The sequence below is a fragment of the Leopardus geoffroyi genome, chromosome A2 (genome assembly GCF_018350155.1).
Source record: "Leopardus geoffroyi isolate Oge1 chromosome A2, O.geoffroyi_Oge1_pat1.0, whole genome shotgun sequence".
Taxonomy (NCBI): Eukaryota; Metazoa; Chordata; class Mammalia; order Carnivora; family Felidae; genus Leopardus; species Leopardus geoffroyi.
The window spans coordinates 125,186,028-125,210,857 of record NC_059331.1 but is presented as its reverse complement, the minus strand read 5'-3'; the positions used below and the strand labels follow the sequence as shown (position 1 = coordinate 125,210,857).

At 40.4% G+C, this 24,830-nt stretch overlaps 1 protein-coding gene across 4 annotated transcripts in view; it reads right to left on the bottom strand.

Annotated features, from left to right (window-relative positions):
- The window catches only part of BMPER (BMP binding endothelial regulator), a 251,696-nt gene that overhangs the window by 117,251 nt on the left and 109,615 nt on the right, over positions 1 to 24,830 (bottom strand). For all 4 annotated transcript variants that reach the window (XM_045495284.1, XM_045495283.1, XM_045495281.1 and 1 more), the window contains exon 7: positions 139 to 238. In XM_045495284.1, coding sequence (XP_045351240.1) covers positions 139 to 238 — 100 coding nt within the window. The remainder of the gene's footprint in view (positions 1 to 138; positions 239 to 24,830) is intronic.

Here is a 24,830-nt window from a genome sequence, read left to right as displayed (position 1 = left end):
CAGAAAAAGCAGTTATTTCTAATAAGCCATGAAACAGGACAACCTGAGAACCCCAACATAACAATGTGAATGAAGACTCTCAGCAGAAACTCCCAAGAATAAATTACATTGTTCTTTTATCTGAAAACAGTCACTCACCCAAACATTTGGGGCAGCACTGTCCTGGGGGAATGTGGCTAAGGTGTTGAGGACAGGAGAGAATGGGACAGACTTCTCTCACGCACTGTGTCCTGCCTCCCTGAAGAAAAGAGAGAGAGAAAAAAGCACATTTAGAAAAGTAAGTGCATTTATACTGTATAATCAAGATACCTGAAACAAACCTAGGGTCTTCCCTGGTATCAGGTCCTTGGGATGACAGCTCAGATCTGTGTAATTTCTCCCAACTATCCTTTTTCCTTTTATCTTCCCTGGAGGCCACATGAACTGTACCTTCGAAAAGACTGTCCCTGAAGAGATTATTACAGTATTACCTCTCCCCACCCACCCACCACCTTTCTTTACCTTTTTCCTTCTCAAGACTAGTCAACTATCTCCATTGGCTTGAGATTGGAGGCTTCCAGTACTAAAACTGGGAGAGTCTTAGGCAAACCAGGAAAAGTTGGCTTCCCTTTCCGACACCCAAGCAAGCAAAGGAGTCCTCTGGGCGTTACTGAGGCTTTTCCTCCTCTTTCGGACCCTCATCTTTCTGTAAGTTCTGCAGACATCTTCCTCCAGGAATACTTCCTTTTCTGTAACTGCTTAAAGGTATTATTAGGATGGCTCTTGGAGGTTTAGATTTCATGAAGCAGCCAATCCGCTGAAAATGGATATGCTGCCAATATTCAGAAGAACCATTTCACTGAATTCACTCAGCTAACCAAACTTTTCTATCACAAGTAGAAGGCAAAAGATGATTGATATTGGAAAGAATGGCAGAGGCTTAGCAGCCTATGGGAGAAGTTCTAGAGCTTTCGAATTTTTCCCTGCCCCTCATTCTCCACCCTTCCTGTCCTCCTTTCTGACATCCATTCCTTCCTTCTTTATCCCAGCCATCAGTATCTTTCTCTAGCCATCAGTATCTCTCCCCTCTTTCTGTGCTTTCTTACAACTTGAAGATGCAACACGCCTACTCCCCCTCCTCGATGCCTCTGCCGAGGTGTCTGTTTTCCCAGCCTCAGCAACTTGTAATTGAATCTTCAGAAAGCTGGGGCAGGAAAAAAAAAATAGTGCTTTCTAGTCAATTTACACCCAACACCTTTGTAAGATTCATGTGAAAACTATCCTGTGCAAAATGAATTGCTACTAAATTTATGAATAATTTATTTTTTTCAGAAAATCAGAAAATTTGGTAAATAGATCACTAGACAAATGGAATTTCAATGGATTGGCTTCTCTGGGATTTGAGCTAGAAAGCAAAGGAGTAGACCCTCAGGTACCCGCTGTCTGAAACCGGTAATTTATATCTCAAGGGGCCTCAGGAAATGAGGAACTCACACTGTAAAGAAGGGAAAGATTCCCTGCGGCATTTCCTCACACCTTCTCCACGACTTTGTGCAATAACACCAGACGTTAGCCGTCTGGATCAAATTCATGCCCATCCTAGCATACTGCTGCCATCCATTGTTTCTGCTTTCCCTTCCTGCTCTTGCCATTTTTATTATTACAGTTTATTTTTTGGTAGGGGTGGATGAAAAGGGTAGGACATGTTATGTCTTTTTAAATATTTATTATTTTTAAGCCACTTGAATGTCAGATTCTTCCCCAAACCAAGAGAGAACATACAAAAATACCACAAAAAGCTCTTCTGTTGTTTTTACATTATTTCCAGATCAGCAAGAATCACTAAAAATCTCCTAAGAATCCCTGGCTGTTTTCTGTGAGGTTCCCTCACTCAGCTCTGCATAATCCTAAAGTCTGGCCTTTCACCAGACTTCAGAAGCACATAACCTGAGTCTAGGTCAGACACCGAGGTCTGCCCCAGCTTATACATAAACCACAAAAGTTAAATCTAGAGGGAGGACAGAATGCTTCCCTTAACTTTTAATTTCAAAAAAATTCATCTGCAAGCAACTTCCTAAAATCATGAAGCCTCAGGCCACATGAGGCTGCCTGTGTGTTGGCTTCTCTTAGGTGCACAGAGCACATATTCTTTTCATTGATAGTCTCTGTTCTTGTTGGATCAGCATCTATTTTTCAAGCATATTTGAAAGTCAAAATTTTTACGAAATATTACATAATTGCATAGGAGTTAACTTGTCCAGCACTTCGGAAAGCTGGCGAAAGATTAGGTGGGCTCCAGTAATTTTTCTTACAATAAGGTCAAAGAGCGGATTTTGCATATATAATACAAATGCAGTTTGTGTTTCCCAAGAGCCCCTTAAAGTAACTTGAACTGCAATCTGGGTTTGCTGGTTTAGTCAAGTTTTATTTTGTTTGGGTTGCAGGATCGTGGCACAGCCCAAGTCCCAAGGCTGCGTTCCAATTAATACCTCCAAAGAAAGTGCCAGGCTATTTCGGCTCACAACCTGCTTCTATGATTTCAACTCAGCAGGGAATCTGGTTAAACTATGAGATGTGGCTATGCTGTAAACTAAGAACATTAAAATAGCAGAAGTGAACATTTCTGTTTCTAAAAATGTACTAATTCCTACTGTAACTGCACTAACTCCGGCTCTGTCAGATTAGCACACTCTTTTTAACCGGCCTCCCTGCCTCAGCTCTCTTCCACGAACCCACCTGGAAAGTTCCATATGCCCAGGATTCATTTCCAACATCCATCCATCATTTCATTATTTGATCAAATAGTTGTTTAAGGCCTAGATACGCTGAGGATACAGCGGTGAATATAACATACAAAAATCACTCACCTTATGGAGCCTATGTTACCATTGCGCATGTCCCCATGCTAACGTGGAGGATGAGTTACCACTGCATTTGGGATAAAGTTCAGGCTAAAAGTCAATTGTAGAAGCAACTATAGCCTCACTAAAACCTGCTTCTTTTTCTCCTGACATAGACCAACACTACATTTCTCAGACTCCCTTGCAGTTAGGCCTTACGACTGACTAAGTTCTGACCAACAGGAGGTGGATGGAAATAAATAACATGCTTCTAGGCCCGACCCATAAAGGTTTCTCACACTCAGTGCTCCACACTCTCACTTTCTATCTCCGCTACATGGATAACCACCTGATATCCATGGATAAACACTCACAATGAACTACTAAATGAGCAAGAAATAAATTTAATTGCATTAAAATACTCAGATGTGGGGTGCCTGGGTGGTTCAGTCAGTTAAGTGTCCAACTCTTGGTTTTGGCTCAGGTTATGATCTCACAGTTCATGGGATCAAGACCCGTGTCGGGCTCTGTGCTGACAGCGCAGAGCCTGCTTGGGATTCTTTCTCTCCATCCCCTGTTCGCACACGTGCTCTCTCTTTCTCTCTCTCTCTCTCTCTCTCTCTCAAAATAAACAAACTTTAAAAAAATAAAATAAAATACTCAGATGCATTAGATCTTTATTACCACAGTTAGTCTAGTTGGTCAAGATACTCCATAACCTTCTCTCCCATCTCCTTTCCTCACAATATCAACCTGGAGAGGAGAGTCCATTATATATTTTTTATTGTCCCCAGGCATGTCTGAGGCCTTCCATCTTCTTCATATGTACCTCTTTCCTTCTCTTCCCCCATCATTGACCCCTATAAAAATCCTGCTTCATTCAAAGTCAATTTGGGGCCTCTTCTCCCCTGTGAAGCCTTCCACACCCCTTAATTTCCCAGTGACCCCCTCTATCTTTCCATATCTTTCCCTTTCTCATGTATATTCCTGTATTTTTGACACATACATAGAAGTTTAATCTGGCAAGATGACACTGGTTTTGCCTTCAAGCTAGACTTTGGTGACAGCAAGGACCTTTGAGCCTAATATCCTTCAGGAACATGACGGGCTCAAGGAAATAACTCAGTAAAAATTTCTTAAATGAAAGGAAGAGCCACCACACATGATGGGCCCTAAGAATCTAAATGAATTTCTCAAATCACTGTGAACTACAGGATGCCGATAAGCTGGTAAAGTTTCAGGGCTGTCTGCGTCTACTTACCTTGTATCTCCTTGGGTTTTACACATTTTAGGTACTAACTAAATGTTTGTTGGTGCTGATATATCAAAAAGCAACACTCAACTTCACCTTCTAAGCGGGCAGGATTTCTAGGACCTCATGTGTTTTGTTAAATGTTTGAAAATTTCTATATGGTTAAAATACACAGGGACTAATCACTATTCTCATCTGGTCAACAAGGAAAGGAACTCTGGGAACTTCCACAGTACTGGTGAGTTACGATTTCCACCATTTTTCTTTAGTTTGTTCTTTACAGGTGGTCATTTGTTCTTTACAGGTGGTCATTTGGTCATATCCAAGTGCTTCTCCAAAAGTGGCTGTTTTTAAAAGAAAGACATGAAACTTGTCCCGAGTCTATTTTCTACCCCCTTATTTTTGTCTTAGCTGATTTAGTCAAGAACACAATTGCTTGGTGTGAAAGTTTACCCTAGAGTAGCAGTCTTGCTGCATAATAAAATCTATCTTCCTGAATATAGTAATGAATGCAAGATGATAAAACCACAGCCATATGCATGCAGGATTCTTCCCCCACCCCTGAGGACCATTGAGAACTGAGGGCTGGAAACCATACTGTAACGTATGACATAGCACTCATCCCTTGAACAGCACGCAGACTCGGCTCCCCAACAGGAGGTGGGAAGCAGAATAGTACATTTCTAACCAGTTAGAACCAATCAATTATACTCAACCACATTCTAGAAGGATTTTTTTCCCCCAACGTTCAATTGTTTGAAGAGAATGGAGTTCTCCATTGATTCTAGATGAAGGTGAGAACAGGGGAGAGAAGACCAAGAGGGGCTAGTACAGGGGAGAAATATACCTTGAGTGCAAAGAGATTATGTGTGACCCACAATTCTTATATCATAACAGTCAATGAATGGTACAAAGCTGATTTGTGAATAGAGTACCCACTCTGAATTGCAAATTGGGTCCAAAAACTTCACAAGAGGAAAAGGATGTCCTTATCCATGCTTCTTTTTGGCCTGCAAATTTATTTTGGTAAGCTTTCAGAGCATGCCAGTTACTTCCATGGGTCTTGGTATTTAGCCTCCCCTGTTCTTGGCCAGTGTAGAACAGAAAAAAATCAAAGCAAAGATGGGCAGTAGGTAAGCTGTCCAGCTGAGAGAGCAGGAGTAGAGTGGACAATGGAAGAGAGAACACCCCAAATTGTAATGAGTGATGAGCCTACTTAGAGAAATGTATTTATAGATATGCTACATACACAAGGACACATGTATATACATATACACATGCTATATTGACATATATGTATATACCACTATGGTATAATAACTTGTGTGTGTGTGTGTGTGTGTGTGTGTGTGTGTGTGTGTTTGTGAGAGTTACTCACTAGACCAGAGTTTTTCAAATTTGGCATTATTAACATTTGGGGTCAGAGAAGTCTCTGTTTTAGGGAGCCATCCTGTGCATTGTAAAATGTTTAACAGCATCCCTGGCCTCTATCCACTAGATGCCAGTATCACCCTTTGTCCCCTGGTTGTACCAAACAGAAATGTCTTCAGACATTGCCTAATGTCTCTGGAGGACAAAATCATTCCCAGTTAAAAACCACTGTACTAATAAACCAATGCTTTCTCAAGCCACAGCCTAGGAACCTGCATTTTTAATAACTTTCCCAGATGAATTAAATGCTGCTATCCAAGGCACTGCATTTTGCAAAATGTGTCACTCACATGAGCTTCTAACAAGCAGCATTTAAGGCTTATTAACCTTGTGAGTTCCTCCAGCAGCTAGCACATATCCCAGCTTATAACTATGCTCCAGACGTGAGTGATAGAGCACATTTCTCAGGTGGGGGAGTTGTCTCTGGGACATGAGCTAGGCCCTACTTCACCTCACTAGGGGCTGGGGGCCACTTTTACTCAGGCTTGTGAAGGAAGAGGGCAGCAGGAGGAGAAGGGAGGATGCAGTTGTGGTTGAGGTTGATGGGGCTGAATTCACCAAGTGGTTCTGTGCTGAGACCAATGCAGGCTTTATCATCGTAATCTGTGAGGACTCTGGAAACTGTCTACCCCAAGAATCTGAACATTGTGCTACACATGGGCTTATGTTTCCAAGTGATAAAGTACAACTTAACTTTGATTCTATACACACAGAGTCCAGAACACATCAGCAAAAGCTTGACCAAAGTACCTATTCTGACCCATAAAAATCTTGAGCAATCACCCTTGAAAAGTGTCCCCCCTGGACTGACAAAAATAAAACCCTTTTATCTTTCATACCTATTCAAAGAACCACGACCTGATGCTCTGTCTTGAGAATCCAGCCTAAAACAAATTCCTTTTATTTTTTCCATCAATTAACGTCTCCAAGTCCAATTGTATTGTTGTTTATATTATTGCTCTGGTTTCCTATTGCTGCTATAATAAATTACCACATAAACTCAGTGGCTTAAAACCACACACATTTGCTATCGTACAGCTCTGGAAATCAGAAATCTGAAGTCAGTCTCCCTGGGCTAAAATCAAAGTGTCAGCAGGGCTGGGTTCTTTCTGGAGACTCTAGGGAAGAATCTGTTTTCTTGTCTTTTCCAGCTTTCAGAGGCTGCCAGCCTTCCTTGGCTATTGGCCTCCTTTCTTCATCGTCAAAGGCATCAACAAAACATTCTCAAAATCTGTATGACTCTGACCCTTCTGCCTCTGTTCATAAGGACTTTTTTAAGAGGGTCCATCCAGATAATCCAGGATAATCTCCTATCAAAATCCTTAATTTAACCACATCTGCAAAGTCTCTTTTGCCATATAAGGTAATAGTCATAGGTTTTGGGGATTAGAATTTGGATGTCTTAGGGGTCAGGGGATCCATTATTCTGCCTACCATATATATGTTAAACAAATGACATTTAATTTCACTGTGCCATCCCAGATGTAATATTTCAGGCCTAATGTGACTACAAAACACTAAAATCACCCATTCTATCAGCTTTTCCCTCCTTGAAGAAGCTAAATCCCCCCCCCCCCCTTTTTTTTTATCAGAAAGAAAAAGATAGCTAAGAATCTCAATTTAAATCCTGGTCAGGGCGCCTGGGTGGCTCCATCGGTTAGGCGTCTGACTTCAGCTCAGATCATGATCTCACTGTTTGTGGGTTTAAATCCCACTTTGGGCTCTGTGCTGACAGCTCAGAGCCTGGAGCCTGCTTTGGATTCTGTGTCTCCCTCTCTCTCTGCCCCTCTCCTGCTCACGTTCTGCCTGTCTGTCTCTCTGTCTCTCTAAAATAAATTAACATTAAAAAACAACAACAACAACAACAAAAAACACCACACAAATCCTGGTCATATGGTTGCTGAACTGAGCAAGTTCACACCCAATTACTGTTTGTTCTTCCTACGTTCTTCCCTAGTCATTTCATTGTACCTTTCAGAAGGTGATATGCAACTCAGACAATCTGAATTTCACATCCTACGCACTCTCTCTTTATTGTTATAGGCGACTCATAAATGTCAATGGACATCTTCAGGAGCAACGTTTTAGGTGTTAATAATGTAGGAAAGCTTTCCTGTTGGCCAATAGGCCCCTTCAGGGTCAGCACGCTGGCCATGCTGGTGAGCACTCATCCCCCAAGCTCAAGCTCCCACCACGCAGTATGTTGGCTGGTCACCCTCTGGCCTATACTGGTGAGCCCCGTAGGGACTTCATGTCCTCTGGCGGCCAGACAGATGACTCCCAGAGAGTTTGCTCATCATATTCAAAGACGCTTACAGAAGAATGCCTGTACAGGTCCAACTGGGTTGTGGAGACAGCGCTGGGCTTTAAGGGCACACAGAGGCAGAGCCAGAGTTTGCAATGGTGTAAAATAAATATTAGATTCTTAAGTAACCAGGTGATAGAAATACATTTACTACTGTTTCTCTAATATCATTTTAAAAGGAAGTTTCCATATTTGGTTTGCTTAGGTCTCACATTTAAAGGTAAAATTTGCCTATATTCCTCGTTGAGTCCTCATTCTTAACTCTGTCTTGTCACTCAGCTGAATGGCGGATTGTTGTTCTTGTTTTTGTGTTTTCATGTGCTTGCTTTGGAAAAGAAAATTTTGAAATCCTTCCACCTCCCCACACCCCACTTCACACAGAGGCTAACACACACATTGCTGATAAGACTGGAACACCGTTTGAGGCGAATTCCAACTGGTTCTGGGTTTCCACAAACATCTTACTGTATTCTTTGTCTATTTTAAAAGCAGGAAAATAAGACCACCCTATGGGACCACGCTCAGATGAAACCTCTAAAGAAATGCCCTGGGAAGCAAGGGATGGGGAAGGCCCTGTGAATCGGAAGAGGTTGGCCAGCAATAGTATGTTTGGTGTCTACAAGCAGGCACTGAGGGATGGCTGGAAACATAAGTGATCTTCCCTGAGGAATGTGAAAACCCTTCCCAGGGCTCACAGAGCAGAGCAGTAGGGGCTTACTGATAAGGTCTGAGAATCTGGTCCTGCGATGCTGGTGAGCAAGGGTGTCCTCCCTCTCTCAAACAATCGATAAAATAAGCAAATAAATCCATAAGAGAACACCCTCCTACTATTGCAGATTCCAAGGGACCTCCCAGACCACCCCAGTAGGATGCTTCTCAACTACCACCCAAAAAGAAAAAAAAAAAAAAAAAAAAAAGGAAAAGAAAGAAAATGAGCCCTTTTCCTTTTCTTGCCTTTTTTTTTTTTTTAATCAAAGTTCAATCTTTCATCCTCATGTAAGTAGTCAAAGCCGTTACAAGCCTACTGCTGACACATCAAACGCTTTAGCTTCAGTCTGGCCTGCTTCCAGGAAGATGAAAAGAACAATCATTCAGAACTCACACCTCCCATGAGTTATGAACCATTCCTGAAAGGAAGGAAATAACCCCATCGTGGAGGAGAAAGGGCATTTTTCATATTCCTCAGGTTGTCCACACCACAGCAAAACTGGAGATGCGTGGAGGAAGAGGCCCCATGAGGGCTCGACAGGGGCAAGTCTCTACAAATACTGACCCCCAAGACAGAAAGCCAAGCGTCACTGAGGAACTGTTTCTCTGAAACCTTTCAGCTGACTTTTAAGTTTGGCTACCAAAAACAGTATATGTGCACCACCTGCCTTATATATTGTTTTATTTTATTTCCAATGTTTCGTTTGCATTTATCATTTGCCCCAAACTAGGCTGAGAGTTTTATCTTTCACAAGTGCCTCAGTCTTCCTAGCTCCACAGCGAAGCCACAGTAACATCACAAGTGTTTGGTTTTCACTTAAACACCTACTTGGAGGGTCATGAGCTAGAGCTGAAAGTCAATCCAATATGTGTGTGCTCCAGTAAGGTTTCCTGAGGAACAAAATTATCTGTTGTCTTGAAATGAATTAGTCCTAATTAAGGTCTATCTGGATCACCTCACGGTATTGACAAAATTATACTTAACAAGTCTTTGGGATATTTCCTAAATATGGTACGCTTGAACACACTGCTAAAAAATAAGATTACACTTACACTTCATTTTCATTTCTGAATAGCAGTGGGCTAGTCATAGCATTTTGGCTTTCGTTTGCCCATTCAGCAAACATTTGAGTTTCTGTGTGTTACATATAGTGGTCTTTAAATAAAAAATTTCAAAATCTTCATTCAATATACATTACCTTTTACAGGTCTCTATTTTGTATCAAGTGACAATTTCCTGAAATTCTAACAAAATCTAAAATAGTTAAGTAAAATATGAAGGAGTCCTATAAACACCCTGACCTCCATTAAGGGACACTGTCCAGGGAGACCAGAGATTTCTGGCACTATTCATTCAAACTAGGGGTGCCCCTGGGGATTGGTCTTCTCAACCAATTCAAAGTTTGTGTTCTGAGACAAACAGGCTACAACCCAATCTTGGCAAGCTCTTGGGATGATCATAATCTAGGCCAAAAATTATCAAAGGAAAAGAAGTATACAGGCTGTTGGAAACAGCTGTGGAAGGGGTGGGAGGAGGGTCCCAGTCTGAGCCAAAGCTAGCATTCTGACATGTCTGGGCAAGCCCAGTGAAAGGCAGAGGTTCATCTACTTAGCCTCTGGTGAGGGGAAAAAAAAAAAATCCATCCTAAGGGAGGAAGAGATTAACACAACAGAATCATTGGTTCCAAAGTCTAATCATAGAAGCAAGGCATTATTGCAAATACAACTTGGCATCTGTCACTCAGTCATCCCAAGTCCAGTGTCATGGATGGCTGTGTTGGTCCTAGGGGAGAAAGATACTGGAAATAAAGCCTAAAAATCTGTGTCCTTGAAACCTCTGACATTCAAATACAGACCCCACTGATCTTGAATTCCTATAATTGAGTAAACCACACAGAAAAGAAAGTGTTCCTGGTCCTTCCCACTTCCCCTCCACACTGCTTTATCATCACAGGTCTCCAGGGTATTAACAGCGATGTGCAATCAAAGCGAGTGGAAATAGTAGCCATGCTAGGCTGAAAAGCAAAGTGCCTATGACATGGTGGCAGTGCTAAAAAGAGGAAACAATGGCAGACAGACCATGGTAGAAGATGGACTTTTATCCAGTCCAGGAAAATGAGATTTCCTGTATCATGAACTCTGAATTGCTAAGAAGACTGGCAATCAGTGTCCAACGTTGGACAATACGAAACAGCACCTAATAGACAAGGCAGGGGTATATTCTCTGACAAATGGATTCATATGTTGGTCAGGTAGAAAGAAAAAGTGGCCTTTTACAGAAAGAATGAATTATATTAAATCAATCTTGAGGAATAACATCAGGCCAGGTTCAGAAGCATTATCTTGTAATCTTGGCCAGAACATGCTACAAAGAGGCCAGATAAGGGAAGGTACCTGTGTGAGGTAGCATCTGGATGGAAAACTTGCCTGGCCATGGATAGCTCTGTAACTGTGACAATACCTCAGCAACCACAGACATTTTTTTCAAGACGGATGGAGAACCAGGCTTAGACAGGTCAAATCCTTAACCTTATAGATAGGAATGGAAAAAAGCTCTATCCTACAGAAAGGACTGGGTTCAGGACTGGGTTTTTTAGGCCATAGCTGGGACAGCAGTTCAAGTGCTTGTCAGAAGTTCCCTAAATGCTTCAGTGAAAACCAAGGATAGTCTCCATAGTTCCTATGAAACTAAAGGAAGAAGAGTGGAAGGCCACCTTTGATTGGAAATCAAAGGAAAGCCAATCCACTTAAAATAGCCGCCAGGACTTTAGTGGTGAGTGGACCAGACACAAGCCCCTCAGAACATGCCCAGGGGCTCTCTCTAAAGACCAGTGTTGAAGAGGAAAATATGCGGGGAGCGGGGGGGGGGGGGGGGGGGGGAAGGACTAGGACTCGGGGAGGCAATGGTTCAGAAATATCAAGCATTTTATTATACCAGGCCAACTGGAAGATGATGGCAATGTCTTGAAAACAGGCAGATTAAGTGAAAGCCTACTTACAGAAGATGAAATATCCAGCCCTTTTCTCACCAAGAAATCCAGTGTTCCCACTGGTCTAGGACCAAGAGGATGATCTACTGAGCCTTGTAAACCGTCTGGTCTCAGATGGCCTCTAGGCTCGATTCTTGTTTGCTTTTTGGCAAACCCTCCCAAGCAGACTCTAACGTTGAAATCACAAGTGGCAATTCTCTAGGATCAATTCTGCCTGGAAAATGGTTGCCTTCAACATTTATTGCAACATTTTATCACAACAATAATAAGATATGCCAATGGTGGGGGAACTTGGGCAACCACAAGAAGGTAAGGATTCAAAATCCACAGTTCTCAACGGGTCTAATGGGTTTTACTTTTTTTTTTTTTTTTAACATTTTTTTAATGTTTGTTTATTTATTTGTTTATTTATTTATTTATTTATTTATTTATTGCATTTAAATAGAGAATTTATTCTTTATTTTTTTTTAATATATGAAATTTATTGTCAAATTGGTTTCCATACAACACCCAGTGCTCATCCCAAAAGATGCCTTCCTCAATGCCCATCACCCACTCTCCCCTCCCTCCCACTCCCCATCAACCCTCAGTTTGCTCTCAGCTTCCAAGAGTCTCTTATGCTTTGGCTCTCTCTCCCACTCTAACCTCTTTTTTTTTCCCTTCCCCTCCCCCATGGGTTTCTGGATCCTGGGTTTTACTTTAAAAAGCAGAAAAGGGGGCGCCTGGGTGGCTCAGTCAGTTAAACGTCTGACTTCAGCTCAGGTCACGATCTCACATGGGTTCCAGCACCGACAGCTCAGAGCCTGGAGCCTGACTCTGATTCTGTGTCTCCCTCTCTCGCGGCCCCACCCCCACTCACACTCTGTCTCTCGAAAATAAATAAAACATTAAAAAAAAAAAAAAAGCAGAAGAGTTCTCAAAACTTGGAAATGTAAGGAGCAGTGCTAGCACCAGAATTGTGCATAGCAAAAATTTTAAATGACTCTATTCTCAAACATTCCTAATTCCAAAGGGTACATAGGAATGGAGGAGGGGACTCTCAGTTACACACATATTCCAATGTTATAGGCAAAAGACTGAAAATCTTTGTAAAGACGCCATTTCTTTCATCTAACATTTATACATAAGGTATCTGCATTGAAATATGCTCTAACATTAGAGCTGTAGAAGTAACAATCCCCATGAATGTGGAAATGATACTAAACTTCAGATAATGCTTTTTTTAAATGCTTATGAAAACCTAGTTCATGAAGACATGAGCAGCTCTGTGCCTTAAGCTCAGTACAAACCAGGAAAGTTTCCAGATTCTAAATCAAGAAGGAAAACTGGGAAACCACATGATTCAAAGGAACAAACCCCTGTAAGGGCTCCTTCTGACTCCAGTTCTAGCCTTCATTACTTTGTGCCGAAGTTACTTAACTTCCCTAAATTTCAATTTCTTCATCTGTAAATTAGTAAAACAACAGTACTCAGTGTCACAGAGTTCATGTAAAGCGTAGAATAAGATGATGGAGGAAAAGCTTTTAGGCCAGTGCCTGGTGCATAATAAGTGCTCATTAAATGTCAGCTCTTACAAATGTTTAAAGTCAAATTAATTTTGAAGCCCAGCCAGCTCCATAAATGAATAAATGAGTAGCCTTGGGCAATTTATTTAATCTGAGTCTTGGTTATTTTATTACTAAACAATGCCATTTTCCCCACAAAGCTGCTGTGAAAATTTTATGAGTGAATATGCTTCTATAAAAGTTACTGATAAAAATGAACCTTCAGCACCCTCACCCCCACCCTGCTTTCTTTAGGATCCTCCATTCAAAGTATGTTTCACTGGCCAAGAGAACAGGGCTGTGAAAGGTATAGGGCTGTGGTGGCTTTTCCTCTGAATTAGTTGGAGAACATTTGTGTTTTTCTTGGCACTAGGAACACATGGGGTAGTCTTTGGGGTGCACAGTAGTATATACATCGCCCATGTATTTGCATAAAGTTTCAAAGCACTTTCTTGATATATGCAGTATGACAGCTGCTGTCACAATATATTTATATAAGTTCTACACAGATTTTATAAAATAAACTTGCAAATGTTTGTTTTCCTAAGGAGGGGTGTGTTTGGGGGGTTGATGGAGATAATCATTTCATCTCACTCTAGAAAGTAACACATGCTGGCACACTCCCTTGCTGTATTGCCACAAGAAGGCTGGTGTTCCCTATGAAGACGTGAGGCAACCCCACAGATACAGTAGGTCACTCTATAACCATTTTTTTTTTTTAATTTTTTTTTTCAACGTTTATTTATTTTTGGGACAGAGAGAGACAGAGCATGAACGGGGGAGGGGCAGAGAGAGAGAGGGAGACACAGAATCGGAAACAGGCTCCAGGCTCCGAGCCATCAGCCCAGAGCCTGACGCGGGGTTCGAACTCACGGACCGCGAGATCGTGACCTGGCTGAAGTCGGACGCTTAACCAACTGCGCCACCCAGGCACCCCCCATTTTTTTTTTTTAAATGCTTTTTCTGGAAAAAAGAGCATTAATGGGCACCATAGCCACAATCCATCTAAGGCCTAATGGGAATAATGAAATAGGTGGCTGTGACTTTCAGCACCCAGAATCCCTCAGGCAAACTGTCATAGCCCCAGCTGACTTTCCATCTTTCCATATGATGGAGTTGATGTGAAAGACAACGACAATTCCTTACCAACATATGCCAACGTTTATCTCCGCCTTCTTTCAGAGCACCAGAAGAATTGTCTGGATTGCACAAATCTTTCCCTCAAAGATGTCAAGGTAATTTATAATCAAATTATCTTCTATAGCATCTCCTAAACTAGTACTTTGTGGAATCCTGTTTCATAAGAGGTTACTAGGGCTTCCATTACATGACTCCTATAAAGAAAGAGTAAGGTTGTGCAAAACAAAGTTAAATAGCTTTCTTTATTGCAAGACTTTTCTTATCCTTCAATGCATATGGATATCCAACAGGGACATTATAAGATATGGTGTTTCTCAAACTTATTTGACCGCAGAACCCTTTTATCATGGCATCTGAACATATTCCAGTACAATATAATGAGGAACACAATTCGGAAAACGCTAGTCAACTAAAATTTACTACTATATACCTGCCCTAAGTATCTACAGCAACAGGGTCTTTGCTCTTCGGGCAAATTTCTTGGTGACAATTTTTGGTTAAACAAGTTCTTATATTGAGCAATCAATATTCTTTCATTGAGCAAGCATTTCCATCTCCTCAAAGCCTTCCCCTCCCATAAATACTACATTATATAATATGCTCTTCAAATTCAACATTACATTTTGATAGATTCCTAAAACCATTCTAACAATGTTTTGCTTTATTATTATTATTATTATTATTATTATTATTATTATTATTATTTGCATTTGAGGGATACTATCAATATAAGTTATCTCAGGATTCCTGTTAATTTTTTTCAGGATTATCTTGATTTTTTTTTTTTTCAGAACCTTTACACATTTTACTATAGAAGAAAAGAATTCTTGACTTCAACATGGCCTTTTTCCAATTCCATAAACCAGGTCACCCTACCAATATGTGGCATTTCTGGAATATTTATAAATACCATAGTATGAAAACTACCTCCCACATCCTCTGAAAACATAGCTGGCTACAAATTCCCCAGGCAGACTCTGTGGGATATGTGGTTTCCATGCCTTTAAAAGAAGGTATTTGTAGGATATGCTAAGGAATATTTCAACCAAGTCTTTCTCTAGTTTTTGGGAGCAGGGGGTTTTGTTTTGTTTCGGTTTTGGTTTTGGTTTGGTTTTTTGCCTAGCAAACTTGCCCCTCAATACCTGCCTCTAGGTGGCCTGTAAAAAGTGACATATTATAAACAAACAGAACTCTTATAGATTCCTCAGTAGGTGGTAATGGAAGAAAACAAACATCCAAGGGAAAGGCTGTTTACCTCTGTAACTCCCTTTAGATGAGACCACATGGGACTACAAGTGAGGCCCTGATAGCCCTGGGCTAGGTGAGGTCAAGTAGCTGTGCAAATGGAATTTAAAAAGGCAGGAGCTTTGGGGATCAGGCAAGGACCCCAGACTGGGAGCAGCCAGAAGGATCAGTACCCTTCCCAGTGTCTCTCTTCCACTTGTGTCCAGTGTTTTCAAGAGGCAGGGATCAAAATAGTATGAATTTCAATCTCTAGCCCCTTATTTCCCTGATACTGAAATTAAAATAATAATATCAAAAAAAACATTATTTTGTTAAATGTGAGAGGTTTGAAGCAGCTTCTCCATTAATATTTTTCATTTTTACTCATGACCTTCAATTTTGTCTCAACATGCATGGGTAATTTTATATCCACAGTTCAAGGACTATTTTTTATTAATTTATGCCTCCAGTGCCTATCATAATATATTTTTCTAATAAATAATTACAGTTTTTGTTGACAGACTGCAATACCATTGGGTAATCTACCTTTTCACTCAAAATCCTAGCAAGCAATTTTCATGATTTTTTCATAATTAACTTTTTATTGCCCACTTAATATTTCATTATGTTGAGGATATTCTTTACGATGAACTCATAAACACTGTTCCAAATTCTAATTCTCTTTAGTTTAGAAAGGTCTCAGACAGAATCATTCAGGCTGGTCACCATATCCCCAGCTGGCTGTCCATCTTTCCATAAAAAGGAGTTAGCTAGATGTGAAAGACAATGAAATTTGTCCATAACTACACATCGACTCCTCTCTTCCCCTTCAGGTAGATGGAGCCCACGCGTGGTGTCTCCTCTCAGGTGGACAATGTGCATATCTGGGAGTCTCTAGATTGGAGTCCAGCAAAGGTATCTTATGGGCATTTCTGGACAGACGCACAGGAATAAAGGGCAATCGTAATGCTAAGAAAACTGGGAAAAGGGCAAAACATGATTTATATTTAAATTAGACATGGATTTCTAATCTGGGCTATATGTGGAAAGCCAACCTTAAACTAGTGGTTTTCAAAGTTTTGCTTTTCTGTTTTTGTTTTTGTTTCAGTTTTTTTTTTTTTTTTTTATCTCAGTATCCCTTTACAGTCTTAAAAACTATGGATCCTATCAAAGAGTTGTTGTTTACGTGGGCTATGCCTATCTATCAATATTTATTGTATTAGAAATTAAAACTAAGAAGGGCACCTGGGTGGCTCAGTCCGTTGTGTCCAACTCTTGATTTCGGCTCAAGTCATGATCTCATGGTTTGTGAGATCGAGCCCCACATTGGGCTCTGCACTGACAGTGAGGAGCCTATTTCGGATTCTCTCTCCCCTTCTGTCTTGCCCCTCCCCTGCTTATGTGCACTCATGCGCTTGTGCTCACTCTCTCTCTCTCTAAGTAAATAAATAAAAATTCAAAAAAAAAAAAGAAATCAAACTGAGAAATTTCTAATGTTTATTTACTTTTGAGAGACAGAGAGGAGAGAGAGAGAGAGAGAGCGCACGCGCGTGAGTGGGAGAGGGGCAGAGAGAGACAGAATTCAAAGCAGGCTCCAGGGTCTGAGTTGTCAGCAAAAAGCCAGATGCAGGGGGGTGGGGGGGGGGGCTCTTACTCATGAGCCATGAGATCATGACCTAAGCCAAAGTTGGAGGCTTAACCAAATGAGCCACCCAGACACCCCAAAACTGAGAAAATTTTAAAACTTGTTCATTTTAAAAGAACAAAAATCTATTGCATCAACATAGATAACACATTTTTATGAAAAATATCTACACCATTCAAAATAACACAAAACAATTAGTGAGGGAAGCAGCACTATTCTACGTTTTTGCAAATCTTTTAAGGGCTTGCTTAACAAGATATTTAATTTTCCTACTCGCTTCTTTCAATTTATTGTAATGTGTTGTTTTGGGTGCAGTATATGAAGAAACTCCAGCCTTACACAGATTTGTAGTCAGAAAATAGAGGCGAATTTTAAGAGCCATTTCATATCATTGTGGATACTCTTTTTTGATGCTATACCAAAATTCAACAATCTTAAAAGTTGGTTGTAATGTGAAATTCAAAACCATATCTTATAGGTTAAGTGGAAATTTTCCCCATGCATGATTTTGTATCACTATGTATTGGTCATTTGGAAAATATTGATTTAGGTAGATCTCCCAAATGTTGGTACATTTCATTATCAGATATCAAAAAGAAATTACATTTATTAATACCATCTTTCATCTCTTCATAAAAGTCTTTAAATATTAGAAATATGTCAAGTTCGCAGTGGCAAATACAAGGTTTCCAAAATTCTAATTTTCACATGAAAGCTCAAATTTTTATCACTGATTTTATCACTAGACTGCCATTTATTTTCTTTTAAGTGACACTCCTTTTTTTTAATTTTTGAGAAAATGTCTGCCAAATGCCTAGTCTGAATAATTTGTCTGCCCATCATTCTTTCAAGTAAAAATGGAATTCCCTGGAAAAAACATGCTGGCTTAGCTCCCAACTCAAATAAACACATAAGTGATTTTCCTTTAGATATCCACTGTATTTCAATATTCAGCAGTATTTTTTTCACACTTCTCATGTTAAAATGATGTGTATTCAAGAGTAAAACTTAATAAAAACAATTTTTTGTTTCATCCAAAAAAATTTTAAGTAAAAATGGCTTATAAAATTTTTTTTTTAACTAAGAGTACCTGATGGTGACCAATATAATGACCACTTTGGTGCCACTGCCTTGATCCATGCTAAGGCTGTAGCACTTTTACCCACTGTCAGCGTAAATGTGAACATAGCAAAAAAGGCAAAAAGTGTTTTAGTATTATGATAAAAATAGTTTTAAACTCATAAACCCTCTGAAACTGTCTTGAGGACTCCCAGGGGTCCATGGATTACACTTTGAGAACCGCTGACTCGAATGCCTTGACTTTCACATTCTTGAGGTCTACCTCCATGAAGTAATTCTTATAACCATGATAAACAAACCAAAGGATAGCAGCACACTTGGGTCACAGAAATGAACTCTATGGTCCCAGGGAAACACTGTACATCATCACTTACGTCGGCAAATTCACTTAGTGGACTGTAATGCCATATGGACTTCGGAACAACAAAGGGATAATCAACACCACCCACAGAGCCAGCCAGATATGGGCAATCAAAGCTTGAAAACACCAGTTTTGCTCCAGTAAAACTGTCAAGGATCCATATTAGTCATTTACACCCATATTTTCAGATATTCAATAGAAAAAAAAGAAAGCCTTTTGTGTGGGTAAAAAATGCAGTATAAACCCAGGAGGCAAGACTGAGAAAGAGCAGATGCTTGTGTCTCTAGAGTTTGTACTTTTCTCTAAAAACACATCTGTCATCAACTTCAACCTAGAAGACCAACAAAGTACTTTTATAAATAAACACAGTGGCCATTTTCATTTTAGCGACTCTGAATTCTTGGTATTCAATCTGATGGCCGTGAAACACCAGCTAACCCTCCTCCAGTATGCTTTGGGGAGGGTGTCTTCACAAGATGGTCACTGTCTTGAATAAACCAGAACCTACAAGAATCAGACCTGATGTGCTATAGTCAACAACATGGCATTTTTAGCTACTTGTTTAGAATTTCCGTCTAAAGAAAGATATATGAGAAGTTTCCACATTCCTCCCATTTCAAAACCCAAGAAATCCTTGCATTAAGTTGACTCACAAAGAAGAAATAATCCAGTGGAGAACCTGTGATTCATAAAAATGATGGTGGTTGAAACGTTTCATTGCCTAATAAAGTCATCCTTTGACTCTACCTGGTCCTGTTTCCCTACCACTGCTCCAAATCTGTCTGCCTAGAGCCATAACCCTGTCCCAGTTCCTACAGCAATCAGGGCAAAAGAAAGTAGGGGGTCAACCAGTCTCAATCCTCTACCTTCCCATCTCCCCAGAGGTACCTGATACTAGATTACTTTCTTTCTTGCTAGGCTGGGCCAAGAGCAATATTCTACTCGTAAACCCAATGTAGGGTATCTGGAATTGTTCCTGAAACTCCAGAAGTTCTTGAGCCTTTATCCTGACATCTCCTGGTCATGGGCTTCCCCTGCCCTCCCAAAATCCCTGGAGCTGGACAAGCTAACTAATAAACACTGTTTCAACTTCCAAACAAAGGTAAAATCCTAACAGGTAGGTCAGAAATATCTTGGCAGCTCTAACTCCAGAGATTTTCCTTTTAGGAACTAACTACCCAGGAACACACCCTTGGCTCCCCTGCTATGTCCTAAATCTGGTTCATAGACAAACATGCCTGTCACCTGAAATCAGTACTATTCTCCCCTCTGCCTTCACCCAAAGTGACTCATGCTTTATGGCTAAGCTTTTGCATGAGCCCCTTTTAAATCACTGAACACTTATTCTGCCTGCTATCCAGGACCTAGAGTTACTTCTCTTTCTGCCTCTGAACCCCAGGATAAGGGGCATGAACTTCCTTCTTGCGGGTACGATTTCCTAAAGAGGATCTGACCTTTGCCTCCCTGGATGCGTGAGCCCCAGGCACTCCTGATTCCCAGAAGGAGATACTGCCTCCTGGGATCCCCCGACCTCATCTCAGGCCCCGGGCACTAACTGTCTGAAGCTGAGCTGTGAAGGTTTTGCTACCCTGTGCCTGTCCCTCTGCCTGGTTGCACCTCAAGTTTTTGAGTCTATCCTCTGCCTCCTCCCCCCAGTTATCACATCTGAGAGCCACTATACTTCCTAGACACAAACACATGTTCAGAAATCAAAGAAAGCATTTCATAATATTGTTTCAAACATTATAAATCACTGAATTAAAAGGCCAAGTTAAGGTTTATGCTTTCATTGGCAAACCATTTTAGGGGGTACACTTTTTATGTTTAGGGGGAGCTAAGCCAGTTTCAATCTCACTTATAAACAGCAATTACGTAAATAAAATTTGTGTGGAGTCTACAGATCATTTTATCTATTCATTAAAACAGAACCCCTGAGTCATTGCTTATAAATTACTATGCCTTTATATCTTTCCCTAGTTCTAGAAATCCTGCATTTCCTAACCTTAGCGAAGAATCAAGAGTCAAACCCTCAGCTAGTTTCTCCAGATATCTTCTTTGAACACTTTCATCAGAATTACAGGAGTCATTTGCTAAAAATGCATATTGCAGAAAAAGGAGGCCATCTTGAACCTACTTTATCAGAATCTGAGTGCAGAGCCTGGAGTTTTAATGAACAGTTTCATATTTAGGATTTGTATTATTAGTGGTATTAATATGTCACATTCAGGATAATAGATGAATAAGGAGAGAAATATGCAAAAGAACAAAAATAATCCTCACCAACCACCGTAGGAAATCTATAAGTAATATTTTAATTGATGAATGAAAAATGAGGAGTACATGTATATTATTCGAGAAAGACATCAGAAGAAACAGCTGAAAGCACTGGAATTTTTCACTTATGGGGAAAAGGATATAGGGCAGAAGCGGGGTACTATTGGTTTTGTTATTAACATCTAGAGACATTTTATTTGTTTTTGTTACTCACATATTACTTAAGTAATATGAAAATACATTACAAATGAATAAAATAAAATTCTCTATCCTTCAGGCTTCTAATTCTTTCAGATTAGTATTTCCATCCTACTTCCATTAATCTGTGGTAGTAAAATGGGACTTCTTGAAAAAAAAGCATAGGAATCAAGGATATTGCTGTTGTTGTTTTTTTCCCAATTTTGACTTACTTTGATAGGAGACAAAATGTATTCCAACATTTTATTTTATTTTTTTAAATGTTTATTTTTGAGAGAGAGAGAGAGACAGACAGACAGACAGAGCATGAGGTAGGGAGGAGCAGAGAGAGACAGAGACACAGAATCCAAAACAGGCTCCAGGCTCGAGCTGTCAGTACAGAGCCTGACGATGGGCTTGAACTCATGAACTGTGAGATCATGACCTAAGCCAAAGTTGGACACTTAACCAACTGAGCCACCCAGGTGCCCCTCCCACATATTATTTTAACCATTAGTTTGGCTGTCTACTTCTTCAAATGATTAAAGAAACTTCACAGAAACTTTCGTCTCAGTAAAATGTGCAAAAACACCATTAAATTCCTACAAGTGGTCAAAAATGAATTCGAAACATAATAACTTAGACAACTTCAAATCTTCTGTGTGATCGCCACACAATTCCTACAACTATGTCCCAGCATTTAGGATAATTTGATGTTCTCTAGAAACTCCTGTCATTTTTCTTGACCCAATCTTCATGTCAAGTTTGTATAGTAGGGGTTCGGGTTCGTATGCTTTGGGTCTCGGGAGATTTGAGATTATTTAGAAGTCTCTTCAGGGATGTTGGAAGTTGGGAGGGATGCACTCTGGACAAAGAAATATGGAGAGTCTGAGAACAGGGGAAACATTGGAGAAGGACAGAGAGCTAAGAGCAGTAGCAGACTCTAAGACTAACCTCCCTCCCCACCATGGCAGCAGTGCTGCCCTCTACCAGGAAAAGAACACATAAAGGTGCACAACCCACACACATCAGATTTGTTTCCTACGCTGAGTTAAGTTCAAGTTTTTTCATCCCGGGTCCATCACACTTCATCAATGTCAGCCAAGGCATACACTGAGGAAATGTTCTAACTGAAGAGTCTGGGTTCCCAACAACGTATGAGGACGGGCTATATGTGGCAAACTGTGACAACTATGGGCATTGGTGTAAACAGGATAAATTATTTATGTATCACTAAGTCAATATTTCTTTGGTGTCATTAGGGAAAATGTAAAGGCCTTTATACAACATGAAGGGGATTAACTGGATGCTTCCTTGGTGAAGCCACTTACTTGAAGAGACCTCTCTTGGGTAAAGTGCAGCCCAAGCTTCCTTAGGTTATACCTTCCCACTGTGGTTCCCCCCAAGTCTTAATTCATCTTACTGCTAGTTTTAAAGAGCGTTCCAAGTTGGCTCGAAGCCCCTCAGATCACATATCAACCCCTGTGACAAGAGATATATTACTGTTCATTTTTGACTTCCAAGGGGAAGCCCAAAAGGGTGATCAGTCACATTATCACCATAGACAGCATGAGACAACTACTGTATCTGAGACAAACTCTGGGCTATTACAGGGAAAAGGCAAGGGATGTTTGAGCATTTTGCCAGCATGATAGATCCTTTTCTGCCTCTTCTCCTGGATTTTTTTTCCTTTCCTTTTTTGGCAAATGTTAAAGGGAATGGTCCACCCAGTCATAATCTTGTTAGGTGAAGCCAAATCTAAATTACCCTTGCAGGCTATTTCTTCTACCAGGCATAGCAGTAGATCTCAGAAAGTTGGCTATAGCAAGGCTCCATTATATGTCTTACAGACTCTTAAAAAAGATTTGAGTTAAACACTGAGTTGGACTTTCTTGATTAAGAAAACTTTCATAAGGAAGTTCAGATTCTTCCTCAAATGCTTTGAAGTCCCCACTGCCTTATGGAATTTAAGAGTTATCTCTCTTAGAGGCCATGGAAACCTCAGGAAACCTCTCTTAGAGGTTGCCGGAGTAGCTCTCTTCATTGTGAATTCCCTAAACCTGGCACAGGACAAGGGAGGGCAAAACATGGGACAGGGTCCCTGGAAGTACCCTCACAGAGCACACCCAGAAAAAAACGAGACAGGGACGGCAAATCCTACTGACTGGGAACATTTTCGATGATAAGTCTGTAGTATTTTCAAAATTAAAGCAGCTCCCTAAGTCCCTAGTTGGGAAAGAATCTCTAAAAGGCCCATCATTGGATGACAGGGCCCTGGGAGTTTCAACATAGGTTGGATAGCTTTCATCACTGCCAAGATGACTCTAGAAACCATGGATAAGCACCATGGAGCAGAATAATCATCAAATTTTTAAAAATTCAATAGCTCCTACTGCTCACTAGTATCCCATCATTGCCGTCACATCTCAAGAGCAACAATATTCCACAAGAAAGTAAGTTCCTTGATGACAGGGACTCGCCTCTTGGTCATTGCTACATTTCAAACTTCTGCACAGTGTCGGGTCCTTAATAACTAGTCAAAGGATGAATGAATGAATGAATGAATGAATGCTCCAAACACAAAGGATGAGTATAGCTTAGACAAACTGGTATTTTCTTGAGATAACCATGTCCACAGGAATAAAGTATTATTAACCCAACAAATACTTTTTTATGCTTTTTTTTAAATTTTTTTTAATGTTTATGTATTTCTTGAGAGAGAGACAGAGTGTGAGTGGGGGAGGGGCAGAGAGAGAGGGAGACACAGAATCCAAAGCAGACTCCAAGCTCCAAGCTGTCAGCACAGAGCCCGACGCAGGGCTCAAACTCACGAACTGCGAGATCATGACCTGAGCCGAAGTCGGACACTTAACCAACTGAGCCACCCAGGTGCCCCACTCTTTTATGTTTCTACTGCATCAGTACAAAAGAATGCTGATCTGGTGCCCTCAGTAAAGCATGAGAACATGAATGCAAGAGTCACAATTCAACAAATTCTTTGAAGATTTGCTTCACAGCCAGACTTTGGTTCCACTTCTAGCTCAGCCTCTCCTTAAGTGAGCATAGGTATATCTGCCTCATCTGAAAATGTAAAGTACCTACCTCCAAAGACAGTTATAAAAACTAAGCAAAATATCACCTGAACATCATGCACAGTCCTTGACATATATAAAGTCCTGTAAATACTACTTCTCCTTAGGGTAATGACTATAGAGAAATTGTACATTTTGATTAGATTTCAATTCATTAAGTCAGATTAAACTCTTTTAACTGAGGGACCATCTAGAATTTAAAAAAGAACATGCTCTTACAAAGTTGCACAAAGCAATTAGTCTCACTTAATTAGATAAAAGAAACCTTCATCACAATTGATAATTCAGTGTTGCCAAAGAATTCAGCGATAATAAACATCAGTGGCTGGAACTCATGTCTAGGAGCTAGTCATGCTAAAATACTTTTCCAAGAGCTTCAAAAAAATGTTTAAAATCCTCTTCCCATATTTCCACTAGCTTTGTCCAAATAAAGAGCCATTTCTTCCACAAGTCTGTGATTCTACTGCAGCAAGGTTTGTGAAGCATATCTCACTCCACCAAATATGAGTATTTATAAAGCAATTAACAAAGTGGAATGTAAAGGGCCAGTTAAACTAACCCCGCATTTGTTGTCAGTCTCTCTCTTTACACACACACACACACACACACACACACACACACACACACACATCTACAGCATGTGTGTGTATATATAAATGTATATGTGTATGTGTATGTATATTTTTTTTTCAAAGAAATGTGCTCTTCAGAGAGGAAGGATAATTTGATTTTCCTGTTTGGGAAAATGCACTTATAAAGGTAAGATCCCACTGGAAGATCTATGCTAA